This window comes from Herpailurus yagouaroundi, unplaced genomic scaffold, assembly GCF_014898765.1.
Source record: "Herpailurus yagouaroundi ecotype Mexico unplaced genomic scaffold, PumYag 166, whole genome shotgun sequence".
Lineage (NCBI taxonomy): Eukaryota > Metazoa > Chordata > Mammalia > Carnivora > Felidae > Herpailurus > Herpailurus yagouaroundi.
Window position 1 is genome coordinate 29,894,009 of NW_024412407.1, and position 16,785 is coordinate 29,910,793.

General features: G+C 34.5%; 1 protein-coding gene across 5 annotated transcripts in view; it reads right to left on the reverse strand.

The window, feature by feature from the left end:
- Nucleotides 1-16,785, reverse strand: part of PIK3C2G (phosphatidylinositol-4-phosphate 3-kinase catalytic subunit type 2 gamma) — a 354,340-nt gene that overhangs the window by 62,234 nt on the left and 275,321 nt on the right. For all 5 annotated transcript variants that reach the window (XM_040488787.1, XM_040488785.1, XM_040488783.1 and 2 more), the window contains 2 exons: nt 4,225-4,414; nt 3,612-3,733 (listed from right to left, as the gene is read on the reverse strand). In XM_040488787.1, coding sequence (XP_040344721.1) covers nt 3,612-3,733; nt 4,225-4,414 — 312 coding nt within the window. The remainder of the gene's footprint in view (nt 1-3,611; nt 3,734-4,224; nt 4,415-16,785) is intronic.

Below are 16,785 nucleotides of genomic sequence, written 5' to 3' on the forward strand. Positions count from 1 at the left end.
TTAATATTAATGCTAATTTAATTTAATTTAACCTATTAAACTAATATATATGTTCCTTCTTGCTGTATTCATGGAAGACCACACATATTGTCTTTTAAATACATGTGGAGGCTTAATAAATACTTTCTGAAGTTAATGATTCATTATTTTTCACAAAGGTCAGATTGTATTGTTTCTTCTGGGTTCATTAGAGATATTTCTGCATTAACTAAATTAAACATTTTACCAAGTGACATATGTTTCCATCTGGTCTTAGTCTTTTGGAACACTGTATCATTTTCCTCAAGAGTCTGACTTGCAGAATTTCCTCTGCACTCTCTGAAGATTCCTCTTGATGGGTTAGATGTGATTAAGACCAATTACTGAGTGGAATGAACTGTTAATGGTTAGCATTTGGTGACATATTTTTCTGGCTAAGTACATTTTCTTAGGAACTACCTAGCAGCTTTCTCTGACTTCAGTCTTGCTGCTTCCTCCTTCATACTTCTGCTTCTTTGGTACAGGTATTTCCCTGGGGTAAGGGTAAGAGGGATAGAGAAGGGCTGTCAGCAGACACAGAAGTAGGTGACAACTACGGGCCAACCCATTCACTGTTTCCTGTTGTAAATGTTAAGGAAGTCCAGAATTACGTTTGTGTATTTAAATAATTGACATTTTATTTTTCAAAAGGTCTCCTGCAATTCTAAGGCTTAAAGTATCAAAAATTTTCACCCAGATTTAATTATCACAATAATTTGTACCATATACAGTTAGTTCAAAACATAGAAACACATTTGATTAACAGATGGATTGGGCAGGTTTTAAATATTAATTTGGGGGCTCCTGGGTGGCTCATTCTGTTGAGCGTCCGACTTCGGCCCAGGTCATGATCTCATAGCTCGTGAGTTTGAGCCCCGCGTCAGGCTCTGTGCTGACAGCTCAGAGCCTGGAGCCTGCTTTGAATTCTGTGTCTCCCTCTCTCTCTGCCCCTAACTCACTCTCATTCTGTCTCTGTCTCTCTCAAAAGTAAACGTTAAAAAAATTAATTTGTATATCTGTAGATGAATTTTCCTTATTGTTAGAGTAATTTGTAGTTCAATATCAATTCTGTTCCCTTGTTGATGTTTTTTTCAGAGGTAGGTACTAAAAAATCTTGTATATAATTAAGTATGAGAGAATTTAAGAGCTTAGCCATAGTAATGTCATTCAATTGTCTGAAATGCTTTTCAGTTACATGTCAAATATAATATAGCAATCATTTTGTGAAAATGAGTTTTTATCTTTTATGTGACAGCACCATCATGTCCCCTGCCATTTTGTTCATGCCAAAGAGTAGGAAACATCTGACTGACAAACAGATTTGATATCTGGGTATTAGAATAATTCCTTTTTTCCCCCAGTACCAACACCAATGTCTTGACTTGCCTTTTATTTGATTCTCAGAGATTTTTTACTCTCTGGGACAACGCACCAAAATAAGTTCTGGATGGTCGGGAGAAGAACAATGTTGAAAGTAGAAGAGGGAAAGGAAATCAACCCTTTCATTTTTAAGCAGGTTAATTTAAAGAAGACCTTTAATTGTGTGGAAGATTCCAATGCCTGTGTATTCTTGGGAGATACAAAGAGCCTGCTTTGAAGACCCCTGTCATATACTATGAATAATGTGAATTTTATTCTTCATGACTCTAACTTTCTGATCATATTCTCCAGATCAGGTTAACATAATTCTTGTAGGGCTTCTCTTAGTAAATTTGGGAGTCAGAGGAAATCTTGCTTTCATCCTTCATTTATATGTATCACTGGAAGCCTTGGTTCCTTTGGAACTATCAGCATACAAATATTGTCAAGGGCATACACGAACTATATGCTCCCCACCTCCAACCCCCCTCCCCCTCCCCCCCGCCCCCCCCCACACTGCTTGAACGGTCTTAAAATCTTTTTAAATACCATTGTCAGGCAGTTGAACAAGGCATAATCTTAGAACTAAAGCTGAAAAATCAAGAAGAGACATATGGAGAGAGATTATTAACATTTTTAAGGTTTTACAAGTTATGTTAAGTTTAGTGGACAGATAAAAGTGTAGAACAGAGTTCTTGAAACCAAAAAAGGGCAGCCATTGAACAGTAACATTTTAAATCATTAATTGGTAGAGTACAATGACAGTCCCTGATGTTGAATTCAATATTTGCAGTCAAACTTTGAATTTTTTTTTTGCCAGCACCTCCTTTTCTGTTATTTTATCAGATGGTCTTCAGTAATTCTTTTTTTTTTAAATTTTTTTAATGTTTATTTATTTTTGAGACAGAGAGAGACAGAGCATGAATGGGGGAGGGTCAGAGAGAGGGAGACACAGAATCTGAAACGGGCTCCAGGCTCTGAGCTGTCAGCACAGAGCCTGACGCGGGGCTCGAACTCACGGACCGCGAGATCATGACTTGAGCCGAAGTCGGCCGCTTAACCGACTGAGCCACCCAGGCGCCCCGGTTTTCAGTAATTCTTAAAGCTGGTGTTGCTTTTAAGTTTCCACAATGACACTCCTTTCCTCTCAGTCTCTTGAACATACTCTTACTCTAATTTGTTGACTTCCTGATATTTAAAGCATCTGTATTTCAAAATTTCTGTAGCATCTGCAAGTAGTGAACTATTCACTCTTCAATATTGCACCATATCTCTCCATTCATTGATAACTTTGCTTAGATTTGTATTTTGGAAGGTGACTAAATCCTGAAAGCCTAGTAAAAAGCCTAGTACTTCGTCCACATGTACAAAGTATGTCAGGTCAGATATGGACATTCACATTATTAAGGGACCATTTCCTTAACAAAAATTCCTAAGTGTAGATAAAATAACGTTTGATTTACCTAAGTGCCAATATAATTTCTGGCAAGTTCCTTTTTAAAGTCAAGATACACCTTTCGTATACACTGAAATCTATGACCTAAATTTGGCAAGTCCTAAGTGATGAATTTTAGAAGGTTTATTTGAACAGAAGTTGTTTGCAGTTATATTCTTAATTTGTTTATACTTAAATATTTTAAAAATGATAACATGAACAAAAGCAATGGTTTTCAAGATTGTTTGAAAAGAAACATAATGACAAATTAGATTTAGACGATCCAAGTCAAAGTTAATCATTAACAACAAAAGTGAGTTGGTGCTAGTAAATTTTACTTCTATGCTAAATGATATTAATGAATCTTTTTCTGGTATGGAAAATAAATGTATCAGGGCTTTTAACTGCAATTATTTGTTGAAAGAGTAGATATATCCAACTTAGTTCTGCATTTTCAATGTCAATTTTATTTTTATTGAAAAACCCAAAAAGATTAAATTTAAAAACAGGCAAATAAAACAATTTTCCTGGTAACTGATGAAAAATGAAATCACTCCTGAATTTTTCTGTCTACAAAATCAATGGCTAAAGGCAAACAGAGAAATTGCAAACCTTGTTCTGTTTTATGAGACAAAAGATTCTTTACTCTGCGAGTCATACAGACTCTGCTGGGATAGGTTCAATGGCATTGGAGGCAGAATGCTGTGTTGTTCACAAATAGAAAATCCCATAACCATAATTTTTCCTTATGTTCAAGGACAAGAACTGCAGACAAAACACAGGGGAAGAAGTGCCTTACTCTGGGAGAGTCAATGATGCAAACTGCTTCTGAAGTTGGCTGTGAAGTTTTGAAAACTGGTCAAATGATTTTTCTGTCAGGCTCATTTCATTGTTACCATGTATCACCTGGATTAGATACAGCTGCAGAAAATAGACAAAAATCAAAAGGTGGCATTATCAACCTGTGATACACTTTAAAATATGGTTTCATGTAAGCTAAACAAAGCAAGAACTTTTCCACAAAATGTCATCCCATGAACAAAAGGATGCAATTTGTAAAGGCAGAATTACCTACAAACACAGTATATAAAGATATCGTAATCTTATGTGCTGGGAACAGACTGCCTAATTTCTGCTCTTCTTTTCATGCAGACACTTTAATTAGCTCTTGATTTATGGTCTACTACAGGCAGGAACTGTTCTCTTTGATGGTTCTCTACTAATAGCTCTGGTTGTTATGATTTCTCCTTAGAACATCCTCCTTAATGGCACTTCTGCTCAAACCGTAACTGATTTTTCATTTGCATAGTAAAAAAAATATCATGATATAAGGAAGGATGTGTAGCATAGTGAAGGGAAGTCTGAGATGAGGTCAACAGATATTTAAGTCAAATGACAGACTTGAGACTTACATTACTGGTTTTCTTACTGAACCTTAAAATTGTCGCTCTTTGAATTGACCTGGTTGCACTCAGCATACAGGATTCCTGGGAAGGAGTCTGTGAAGCAGATTTGGCAGGATTTGTGGCTGTCATTTGTGCAAGTGTATGGATCAAGTTATTTAACTTAACAGGGAAGCACTCCAGACTTTCCTTTATTTTCCTAGAGAAATGAAAAAGAAAAGATAGTGGGTAACATTTCCCTGAGTTGACTCATTTCACTTAAGATTTGTTTTCTTGTGTTTGTTAGATGTGGAGGATAGTCAAGAGCCATGTCTGTTTATTTGGAGCCCAACTATTAAATGTTATTTTTAAAAACCCCAAGTCACAACTTATGTTGTTAGCAAACATGTGTTGTTAGCAAACACAAAACTGTAATTGCAATTTTGACTTATTTTAGGTTTGTTTTCTAATTTTAGGAATGATTTATTTAAAACTTAATTTTAGTTTATAATTATTTAAAATATTTAAATAATTCAGAAGTTAAAACTACAAAACAATGTATATTCCAAGAAGCTGAGCATTTATCTCTGTACTCTCTATGCTATTCTTTCTCTCCCCCATATTTAAACATTCAAAAAATTATAGTTTAACTTTTATTGTTTATTTTATTTATATATATATTTGTGCTCTTCTTTCAACTGTATTACAAAAAAATTGCAGTTTATATACTATATTTAATATACATTATATGAAATATTTTTTACTCTGGTTTTTTTTTTTTCTGGTGGGTTGTTTTTGATGTGTCACTGTTTTTCAAGTCTTTTTTTTTTTTTTTGTATTTGAGGTTTGCAATTGTGTTCTAATGATACAATAAATATCTTCATATAATATTTTTATTCCCTCTGTACCCTCCTCTCCAGTAACTGATTTACAGTGTTGTCCTTTTTATCCTAGTTTTTTTTTTTTTTAATAATGGTTTCAGGAGTAGAATTTAGTGATTCATCACTTACATATAACACCCAGTGCTCATCCTGCCAAGTGCCCTTCTCAATGCCCATCGTCCATTTAGCCCTTCCCCCACCCAACATCCTCCCAGCAACCCTCAGTTTGTTCTCTGTATTGCCTCCCTCTCTGTATTTTATTTTTCCTTCCCTTCTCCTATGTTCATCTGTTGTGTTTTTTAAGTTCCACATGTGAGTGAAATCGTATGATATTTGTCTTTCTCTGACTTATTTCACTTAGCATAAAACATTCCAGGTCCATCCACATTGTTGCAAGTGGCAAGATTTCATTCTTTTTGATCACAAAGTAAGTAGTATTCCATTGTATATATATACCACATCTAATCTTTATCCATTCATCAGTTGATGGACATTTGGACTCTTTCCATAATTTGGCTATTGTTGATAATGCTACTATAAACATTGGGGTGCATGTGCCATTGGAATCAGCACTTTTGTATCCTTTAGAAAAATGCAATTTATCCAATTGTATTTATTGCAATTGCTGGGTCATAGGGTAGTTCTATTTTTAATTTTTTGAGGTACCTCCATTCTGTTCTCCAGAGTGGCTGCATCAGTTAGCATTCCCACCAGCAGTGATTTGTATTTCCTTATATTTTGATTTGTGTTTCCCTGATGATGAGTGATGCTGAGCATCTTTTCATGTGTCTGTTAGCCATCTGGATGTCTTCTTTGGAAAAATGTGTATTCAAATTTTCTGTTCATTTCTTAACTGGATTATTTGTTTTTGGGTGTTGAGTTTGATAAGTTCTTTATAGATTTTGGATACTAACCTTTTATCGGATATATCATTTGCAAATATCTTCTCCCATTCCATCAGTTGCCTTTTAGTTTTCCTGTTTCCATCACTGTGCAGAAGCTTTTTATCTTGATGAAGTCCCAATAGTTCATTTTTGCTTTTGTTTCCCTTGCCTCTGCAGACATGTGTAGTAAGAATTTGCTGTGGCTGAGGTCAGAGAGGTTGTTATCTATTTTCTCCTCTAGGATTTTGATGGCTTCTGGTCTAATATGTAGGTCTTTCACCCATTTAAGTTTATTTTTGTGTATGGTGTAAGAAAGTGGTCCAGCTTCATTCTTCTGCATGTTGCTGTCCAGTTTTCCCAGCACCATTTGCTGAAGAGACTGTTTTTTTCTATTACATTTTCTTTCCTGCTTTGTGGAAGATTAGTTGGCCATGCATTTCTGTTATCCTAGTTAATACTATAAGGCAAGCAGTATGTATACTCTGCTCTTCATATGTACTTCATATACCACTTCCATTTTCTTATAGAGCTATTCTACCTATATTGTATAGTATGTGTAGTATACATACCACACAGTTTCTCTTCTAACTACCATTAAATCTTAAACTATCCAGTAGGCATTATGTCTGCATCTCTGTCATTGGGACTACCTGAAGTTCATTCCCTACCTGAAATTCCTCAGAAAGTGCTCAAAGAAAAAAGTTTTTGAGTTTTAGATGTTCACAACAGTTTGTGGCCTGATTTGTAAGTCAGTTTGGCCTAATACATCATCTTTGGCTCACATTTTTTTTTTGAGTGCCAGAAAAACATTATTCCATTTTCCCCTGGAATAAAGAATTAGTATGCAAAGCTCTGATGACATACTGAACTTCTTTCTCTTATAAATAATAAATATTTGTTTCTTTTTGCCTAGACGACTCAAGGAAGTTTATTTTCCTTCAAAGTCCAATAGTTTTTCTAAAATATGTTTCAGGTTGGTTACTCTGGGTAATTTTTCCAAATATTCAATGTATCGCTACAATATGTAATTTCAAGACTTTTACCTCAGAAAATGTAATTTATGATACTGATATTTATTAAAATGCTAAATAATTTAGTATTTATACCATTTTAATATATTATTTGGGTTTTATTTTTTAGGGACTTTTAATATATATATATATATATATATATATATTGGATTTTCATTGCCTTTCTTAATTTTTTAATTTTATTTATTTTTTTTAATTTTTTTTTCAACGTTTATTTATTTTTGGGACAGAGAGAGACAGAGCATGAATGGGGGAGGGGCAGAGAGAGAGGGAGACACAGAATTGGAAACAGGCTCCAGGCTCCGAGCCATCAGCCCAGAGCCTGACGCGGGGCTCAAACTCCCAGACCGCGAGATCGTGACCTGGCTGAAGTCGGACGCTTAACCGACTGCGCCACCCAGGTGCCCCCTAATTTTTTAATTTTAAAAGTCCTCCTTTTTTCATCTATTTTTTCTAGAGGCATCTGTTGTGTTGTGTTTAATCTGCATTCTTTCTGGTTTGCTTTTAAAACTATGTTTTCTTTTCCCAGAAAGGAGCTCACAACTGTATGGTCAATTAATCTTCAACAAAGCATGAAAGAATATCCAACAGGAAAAAAGACAGTCACTTCAACAAATGGTGTTGGGAAAACTGGGCAGCAAAATGCAAAAGAATTAAGCTGGCCTGCTTTCTTATAGCATACACAAAAATAAGTTCAAAATGGATCAAAGACCTAAATGTGAGACCTGAAACCATCAAAATCCTGGAAGAAAACAGGGGAAAATTTCTTTGACATCAGCTATAGCAACTTCTTTGTAGATATGTCTCCTAAGGCAAGGAAAACAAAAGCAAAAATAAACTATTGGGAGTAAATCAAAATAGAAAGCTTCTGCACAGTGAAGGAAACAATCAACAAAACTAAAAGGCAACCTATGGAATGGGAGAAGATATTTGTAATTGACATATCTGATAAAGGGTTAGTATCCAAAATCTACAATGAACTTATCAAACTCAACACCCAAAATATGAATAACCCAATTAATAAATGAACAGAAGAGGGGCACCTGGTGGCTCAGTTAGTTAAGCCTCTGACTCTTGATTTCAGCTCAGATCATGACCTCACAGTCATGATCTCACAGTCATGATCTCATGATAGGTATTGAGCCTTGCGTGGAGCTCTGCATTGGGTATGGAGTCCGCTTGGGATTCTCTCTCTCCCTCTTCCTTTGCACCTACCCTGTTCATGCTCTCTCTTAAAAAAATAAAAAAGATAAAAACAGATTCTCTTTCTCTCTCTGCCACTTCCCTCCTCACCCACATGCATGTGCCCTCTCTCTCTTTCTCTCTCTCATAGACACACAAAATGAACAGAAGACATGAATGACATTTTTCCAAGGAAGGCATACAGATGGCCAATAGACATGTGAAAACATGTTCATCATCACTCATCATCAGGGAAATGCAAATCAAAACTAAATGAGATATTAACTCACACTTGTTGGAATGGCTAAAATCAGCATCACAAGAAATAACAAGTATTGGTGAGGATGTGGAGAAAAGGGAACCCTCATGCTCTGTTGGTGGGAATGCAAACTGGTGCAGTCACTATAGAAAACAGTATGGAGTTTCCTCAAAAAGTTAAAAATAGAAGTACCCTGTGATCCAGGAATTGCATTATTTACCCAAAGAATACAAAAACACTAATTCAAAGGGATATATGCACCTCTATGTTTTTAGCAGCATTATCTACAGTAGCCAAATTATGGAAACAGATCATGTGTCCACTGACTAATGAATGGATAAAGAAGATGTGGGACACACACACACACACACACACACACACACACACACACACAGTGGAATATTACTCAGCTATACAAAGAATAAAATTTTGTTAATTACAGGAATGTGGATTGATCTAGAGAGTGTTATGCTAAGTAAAGTAAGTCAGTCAGAGAAAGACAAATACCATATGATTTCACTCACATGTGGAATTCAAGAAACAAAACAAAATGAGTAAAGAGTAAAAATAGAGAGGCAAGCCAAGAAACAGACTCTTAACTGTAGAGAACAATCTAATGGTGACTAGAAAGGAGGTGGGTGGGGTAATCTGTTAAAAAGTTGATAGAGATTAAGTTAGTGCACTTGTCAAGATGAGCACTGGGTGGTGTACGGAAGTGTTGATCCATGATCCACTATATTTTACACCTGAAACTAATATTACATTGTTAACTAGTGGTAATTTAAATAAAAAGTTAAAAAAAAGAAAAATAAGCAATCTAAAAAGTTGTGTTTTATTTTTAATTCTTTCTTGGGTTCAGTCACCTCATTACTGAGTTTTTTAAATTATGATATATATTGTTCCTTTATGTCTTTATCATTTTCTTAATTTCTTTTAGCTCTATTTGGAATATAAGGATTCAGTTTAATCCTTTGGTGGGAATATCTTTCTGGCATACTTTATTGTAGGGATTTTGTTTACATCTTCTTTTTCTTTTTCTTATTATAACTTTGTATGACATTCAAACATGATCCATTTGGTTTAATCATTTTAATATGACATTAGCATTCCTAAACTTTCAAGATGGAGTATAAGGTTTTTGAGGGTCTGAAGCTCCCTTTGCTGTTGGTACCATACAGTGATGAAAAATATTTGTTTCATATTTTCTGAGATATGTTTCTTTTGCTTCTCCCCTCACCCCACTTTTTTCTGGACTTTGGTTTTCTTTTTCTCCTATGACCTTTCTCCTCTCAGTTTGGATTATACATATAGTAGTGTCTCTTCAGTGTAGGACTTTTTCCTGGAAGGGAGCTCCAATTACCTTTGAAAGCTCAAAGAGTTCTTTGACCTTTTCAGATCTGTCACAGAACGCTTGCCCTTCCCAGTGAATTGGGGTGAGTAAAAATTCTTCCAAGTTTTAGCTGCTGTTATCAAATTGACCTGCTCAGCTTTCCAGTGAGTACCCATGGAGTCTTTGGAGTTCTGTTCTCAGGTCAATCAGATGACCTGTTGCTTCTTTAGCTTCTTCCCATGATATGCTGATATGCAGGTCTTATAGCTGACTTGTCCTACCTGCTTATATTTTAGGATTCTCAGGAATACTTTGTTGCCTAGTTTTGTTGTAGATACTGTCCATAGTTTTTGAATTTTGCTACCTTATTTGATATGTTTTATTTGGAAGAGATTCAGGGATATTAAAAAACTTAATTTTTTATACTATTTAATTCAAACAACACAGTAAAATATGAAGTAAACCATGAAAGGATCCCTTCATCCCTCCTCCATTACCACTCTCCTCCCCAGAAATAACTAGTAGAAACAATTTGATATTATCCTTTTGTACTTTCTCTATATTTTTGTGCAAAAAGACACACACACATACATATCTACTATATTTATTCCTACCACATGCCAGCTGCTATTTTAGTGTTGGGATATATAGCAAAGAATAATAGAAATTTCTTCCTTTATAGAGTTTACATAATGTGAAATTCAGACAATAAGGAAATAAACATTTAAAAATAAAAGATTCAGGAGAGTAATATATGCCATAAAAACACTAAAATAGAAATTGTAGAGATGGAATATGAGGTGGGTAACAGTTTGCAATTTTAAATAGGATGGTCAGCGAAGAGTTGAACTATTTGACACAGATCTTAATTTGGCAAGAGTGTAGGCCATGGGGACTTCTGATGAAAGACTTTTTTGTAGCAGAAACAACAGCTAGTCTAGAAACTCAGAGGAAGATGGGTGACTGGTGTTTAGCAGCTGGCAAAGAACAGCAGTATGGTTGACAGAGGAGGGGAAGAACAGAATTAGACTAAAAGAGCACTATTTTGTAAGGATGATGATGTGTGAGATAGAAGTAAAAAGACAGGAATCAAAATCATAATTCCATGTCATGTTGTAATTTGCTAATTTAACTAAGTAATATATTTTGGAAGAAAAATTTTATAGTGATTGGTATAGTACGTGGCCCCCAAATACCTATTGAATGAACAATCTTTCTAATTCAGAACAGAGAAAAAAATATTCCATTTTAAAATAATTATTTAATGCTTATTTATGTTTGAGAGAGAGAGAAAGAGAGAGCAAGGGAGGGACAGAGAGAGATAGAGATAGAGACAGAATCTGAAGCAGGCTCCAGGCTCTGAGCTGTCAGCACAGAGACTGACGTGGAGCTCGACTCACAGGCTGTGAGATCATGGCCTGAGATGAAGTTGGATGCTCAACAGACTGAGCCACCCAGGTGCCCCCAAAATCTATTTTTTCAAATGACCACATATTATCTGAAAGTATAGATGTAGAATTTAACCATTTTTTTTAAATTGCAGAGACTATTCTTTCCTCACTGATTTAATTTTGTCTAATACTAAGGCTCCATATAAGCCCAGGCCTGCTTCTTCATTGTGTTGCACTTGTTATTTGTCTATTTCTGTGTCAGTCCTACACACTTCCTTAAAAGCTGGAATTTATAATAAGTCTTGAAATCCGTAAGTTCTTTTACCCTCTTCTTCTTTAGACATTTTTTTCCACTATTTTAGGCCCTTTAATTTGCCAAATTTATTTATTTATTTATTTATTTATTTATTTATTTATTTATTTATTTTTTATTTTTATTATTAGTTAATTTTTGAGAGACTGAGAGAAACAGAGTGCGGGCAGGGGAGAGGCAGAGAGAGAGGGAGACAGAAGCAGACTTCAGGCTCCCAGCTATCAGCACAGAGCCCGACATGGCGCTCAAACCCACAAACTGCGAGATCATGACCTAAGCCAAAGTTGGACACTTAACCGATTGAACCACCCAGGCACCGCAATTTGCCAAATGTACTTTAGAATCAGCTTTTCAAACTCACCCATACACAAAATAGATGTGTAAGGATTTGAGTGGTATTGCATTAAAACTATAAATCAAATTGGAGGAGACTTAACATCTTACATTATTGATACATGCAAGTGGTAAACAGGATAGATTTTTCCATGTAGTTAGGTCTTGTTTTACATCTCTTTGAAGGAGTTTTGCATTGTTTTCTTCCTGTGGAAGTTTTGCATATCTTTTGTTGGATTTATTTATTAATTGAACATATTTTTGTATGGCAAATGGTAAATGCTATTTTTTCCTATTTTTAACTAATATTTGATAATATATGAGTAGAGTTTAAACTGCTATTAATTCTAACAATATTTCTGTATAATCTTTCCAAAATTTGTATTGACAGAGTCATGTAATCTGTAAGTAATGCTAGAGTTTTGTCACCCTTTGCACTGATAACACTTCCAGTTCTATGTTATCAGTGGTGATAGTAAGCCTTTTTGGTTTGTTCCTGATTATAAAGAAGTTTTCAATGTTTCACCATTAAGTATAATGTTTTCTTTACATTTCTATTTCTAGAGTTTTTAAAAAATGAGGGGTTCTAAATTTTATTAACTACATTTTCTTTATCTATTGAGGTGATCATATAGTTTCCCCTTTAATCTTATTTACTATGGAGACTTGAATGTTTTATCTTGTAACTACTTGCTTTACTGAACTCTTGTTACTCTATATTTTTTAATTCTATAGAATTATTTTATTTGCTTTCTTATTCAAATGGAAAATGAGAATATAATAAAACTTAAACATAGAGCTTTACTATCAATATAAAGGTATTCATATCTTTCTCCTGACATTCACGGGAATGCTTGCAGTTTTCCATTTTTATTTTTTTATGTATTTAATGTTTTATTTATTTTTAGAGAGAGAGAGAGACAGTGTGCAAGCAGGGGAGGGGCAGAGAGAGAGAGGGAGACACAGAACCCGAAGCAGGTTCCAGGCTCTGAACTATCAGCACAGAGCCCGATGCGGGGCTTGAACTCACGAGCCGTGAGATCATGACCTGAGCTAAAATCAGATGCTCAACCAACTGAGCCACCCAGGTGCCCCGTCAATATTCCAGTTTTAAATGTAAGATATTTACCTAAGTTTCCTTCCATTCTGAGCTTACTAAAATTTTCTAAGACGAATGGATGTTGAATATAATTAAATACTACTTTTCTGGGTTGGCATCTATCAAAGTTATCATGCAATGCCTTCTTTTGACTAATCTGACATATCCTCAATGTTAACCATGTAGTTCAATAATGTTTAATAATTTCCCCCTCAATTTTGTAAAACTTCAACCCATCTATCTTGTTTTGGTATTAGACTCTTTAAATTCCAAAATTTGTCATTATTAAACATCAATCTAGGCCAAAATTTGCTAAGAAAGTTAAAATATGACTGATCATTATTCACTTCCACATTTTCATGTTTCTAAAGATATTCTTTGACTTTACGAATTTATGGGTATATAGTATAGTATAAAACATTCATTTCTTTTCTCATTCATAGTTTAAGGAATGAAGATAATAATAATAGTGGGAGTATAATGCTAATCATGATTTATGGAGACCCTATCATTCATTCATTCATTCATTCAACAAATATTTACTGAACATATTTTGTGTGTGGGGTGGAAAGCTCTAGGGTAACAGCATGTACTCGCTTCTCATGACGATAGGCCATGAACCATAAATCTTAAATTCTAATGTATTCACCTTCATAAAATTTCAACTATGTCCATGCCTTACTCTTATGATGCCCAACAGTTAAGATGTAAGAAGACTGGAGATGAAGGATGAACTTTTATGATAAGCCTATAGTTTTAGGGCAGACTTTCACCAATCCATCTTCCCTCTTGCAGGTGATAGATTTAAGGCCTGATAGCACAGTGCTGTTAAATATGACCCAATTTAGGACTGGGGACCCGAGAGCAGTAGGTTTCAGGCCTCTGCAAGGATCTGATTTATGCAGGTGGCAGCCCTGTGATTTATTTTGCTTAATGGCAGGATCAGCAGGATTATGCTTTGGAGTATCCTTATATTACAGGTTCAAAGCTGCATTTCGAAGGAACCAGTTCTTAAATTTCTTAGGGAAAGCCTCCAGATCATCCTGATAAACACTTCCAGCTCCCTGCCAGCCACTGTTCTATGTGTTGGGACATAGAAGTAAAGGAGAGAAATCAGATTTCTGCCCTCAGGGAGTATATATACCTTGGCCGACAGTGCCACTAAATGCCTTATGTTAATCTTTTCATCCTTATAGGAAAGCAGTAAAATTATTTTAGCAATGATGCCAGAAAAAATGACCAAGAAAGGTTAAATGAATACCAAAGGTGACATCACCTAGAAAGTAGTAACCAAAAATTTCAACTCATGTTTATCTGATTCCACAGTCTTTGCTCTCATTGTGGATTATTTCTAATAAACAGTATTTCAACTTTGTCTCTAAGATTAGCCAATCAATACATTTAGCATGGAATTCTTAGATGGAATAAAGACACTAAAATAATGATCCTTTAATTTTTACATAGAAATAATGCTTAGAAAAACATTTAACAGTATTTCTTGAAGCCTGTTCTTGAAGGGAACATGATCCAAAGGGTTATAAAATAACCATAAAATCTTAAGCCTGAGGTCCTATCTTAAAAATCTGTACAAATTCTACTCTACTTCATAACATACTTATCTTTTAATATGGCATAAATATTTTAAATAGCTTATCATTACAAACAAATGCTACTAACAGGTTTCCTAGCTATGTGTGTGTGAGAATGAGCCATTGAGTTTTTCAGTCTCAGAAAATTGGGTTGAATCCAGGAGGTCTGGTCTTTCGTGTCAGGTTCAACATAGAGACAGAGAGCAGTTTTTTTCTCAGATTAAATATTATGATATTTTTTGAGTGCACATTTATATTAATATGTGACTATAAGGGGCAAAAGTTTTTCACTGCTTTATGAGTCACATCAGAGTAACCATTGAGGAGAGATGTCTATAATGCCGTGGACTGCAGTTGAGCAAAGGTTCTGAGGCAACAGGATGGGAATTTCAAGAGCATATTTCTATTGCTGAAGTTGTTTATATCATTTTGTGGCTTGATAGAATACCTGTTTTACTGGTCAGTCTCTTTAGTCTAAGGAAAACATTTCTCAAAAGACTATCTGTGAAGGAATTTGCAGAAGAACATTCTTATTTCCCCATTGCCTCTATAATTTTATCGTATATAAATAGAAGACTTTTAAGTGACTCATTCTCCCCATAAACCAATTTCTTCATCTAACCTCCAAACTTCACTTTGCTTTGATTTTGGCGTGTGTGATAAACATTACTTTTTTTTTTGTCTTTTGTATTGGAGTTCCTGATTGAGTGTCCAGCTTTGTGAGTCATGCTTAACGATTCAGAGGGAACAATGACTTAATACAACTTTGTCACAGTTTGTTTTATTCCATTAAGAAAAGTAATAGCTCAACATTGAATTTGTAATCTCTAAAATATATGACCAATGTTTTCTCATAGTTAAACCTATAAAGTGTGCTATCAAGATAATTCCTACTTTGCTGCAAATTTATACTGGACAATAAGTATTCAAACCCATATTTTTTTTAGCCAAAAAAAATATTATGAGATGAATTCAGTGACTAATCATTCTTGATACACAATAAAAAAAGTTTCTGTCTATGCATTTTTATTTTTAAAACTTCAAGATTGTCTGACATGAAAAAGAGATGCTTTTGGCCATATATGTACATACACATGTGAGAACACAAAAATTTAAGCTTCATGTTCTAACCTTAAATTTTAAATAAAATAGATACTATGAAAGGATATTTCATATTAATCCTTGTGGCTTTGATGGCCTGGTATCCTAATTTGAGATACATGGCTATAAGCATTTAGATATTTTCTTATTAAACATTTAGATGTTTAGATGTTTTCTTACCATGTTCTTTCACTTAACCTGAAGACATCAGAGTTAAAAAAAATCTATATTTATCTGAGATTATCAGAGTATTAGGACTTTCATAGGTAGGATTTTTTTTCCATGTGATTTTGCTTAAGGTCCTGGGAAGAACATCCATTATGCAAGAAATCAATTTTGCTCTATTCTGAACTCACTTATTAGTTCTGCCTGTGATCTCAAGAAAGTCAATTAGCTTCCAGGAGACTCAATTGTTTCATCTATAAAACATAGTTGACGACTAAACCATGCCATTCCCCCAAGACTGTTTATAGAATTGAATTAGGTAACATATGAAAAGTCATTGGAAACAGAGTAATATTATGCAAATATTATTTCAGAAAACTTACTACCAAATAAGTAAAGAAATGAATATAGATGAGTCCAAAAGGTAGCAAACTACAGATAGAGGGATACAAGGGAAAATAAATGTGTAGATTTATGGTTTTATGGAAAATGACTTATGGGGAACTCTCTTGAAATCCTACAAAAAATAAAGGTTAAAACAAGAGGCAGCTTTAGGTTTATCTTTCTTTCTTTTCTTATTTTTGTTTTCTTTTCTCCTGCTTCATAGTTTAGAACGTGGCTTAAAAACACCAAACAAACAACAACAAAAACTTTGCTCTTTTCCAAGTTAAAGTTTGAAGTCTTCAAAATTTACCTATAAGGTTAGTGAGTCTTATGTAAATGTCATCTCAGGGACCTAACTCTGCATACAAAAAAGAATTCCAGGCTCCATGGTCTTGACTATCAATAAGTAATTCTTATACTTTCTTAGGGAGGCTACTTAGAAAAAGCAGCCACATCAGATCAGATGGAATAAAGTAACTAGAAAAAGGTTGATGGACTGGTCTTATTATGTGTAAGTATTATGCCAGTAAAATGATATTCCAGGTTTCCATTCCCACCCTCCCCAAAGCCAGCTCATTTTATTGATGACATTAACATGAAATCTTATGCAAAGCAAAAAAAAAAAAAAAAAAAAAAAAAAAAAAAAAAA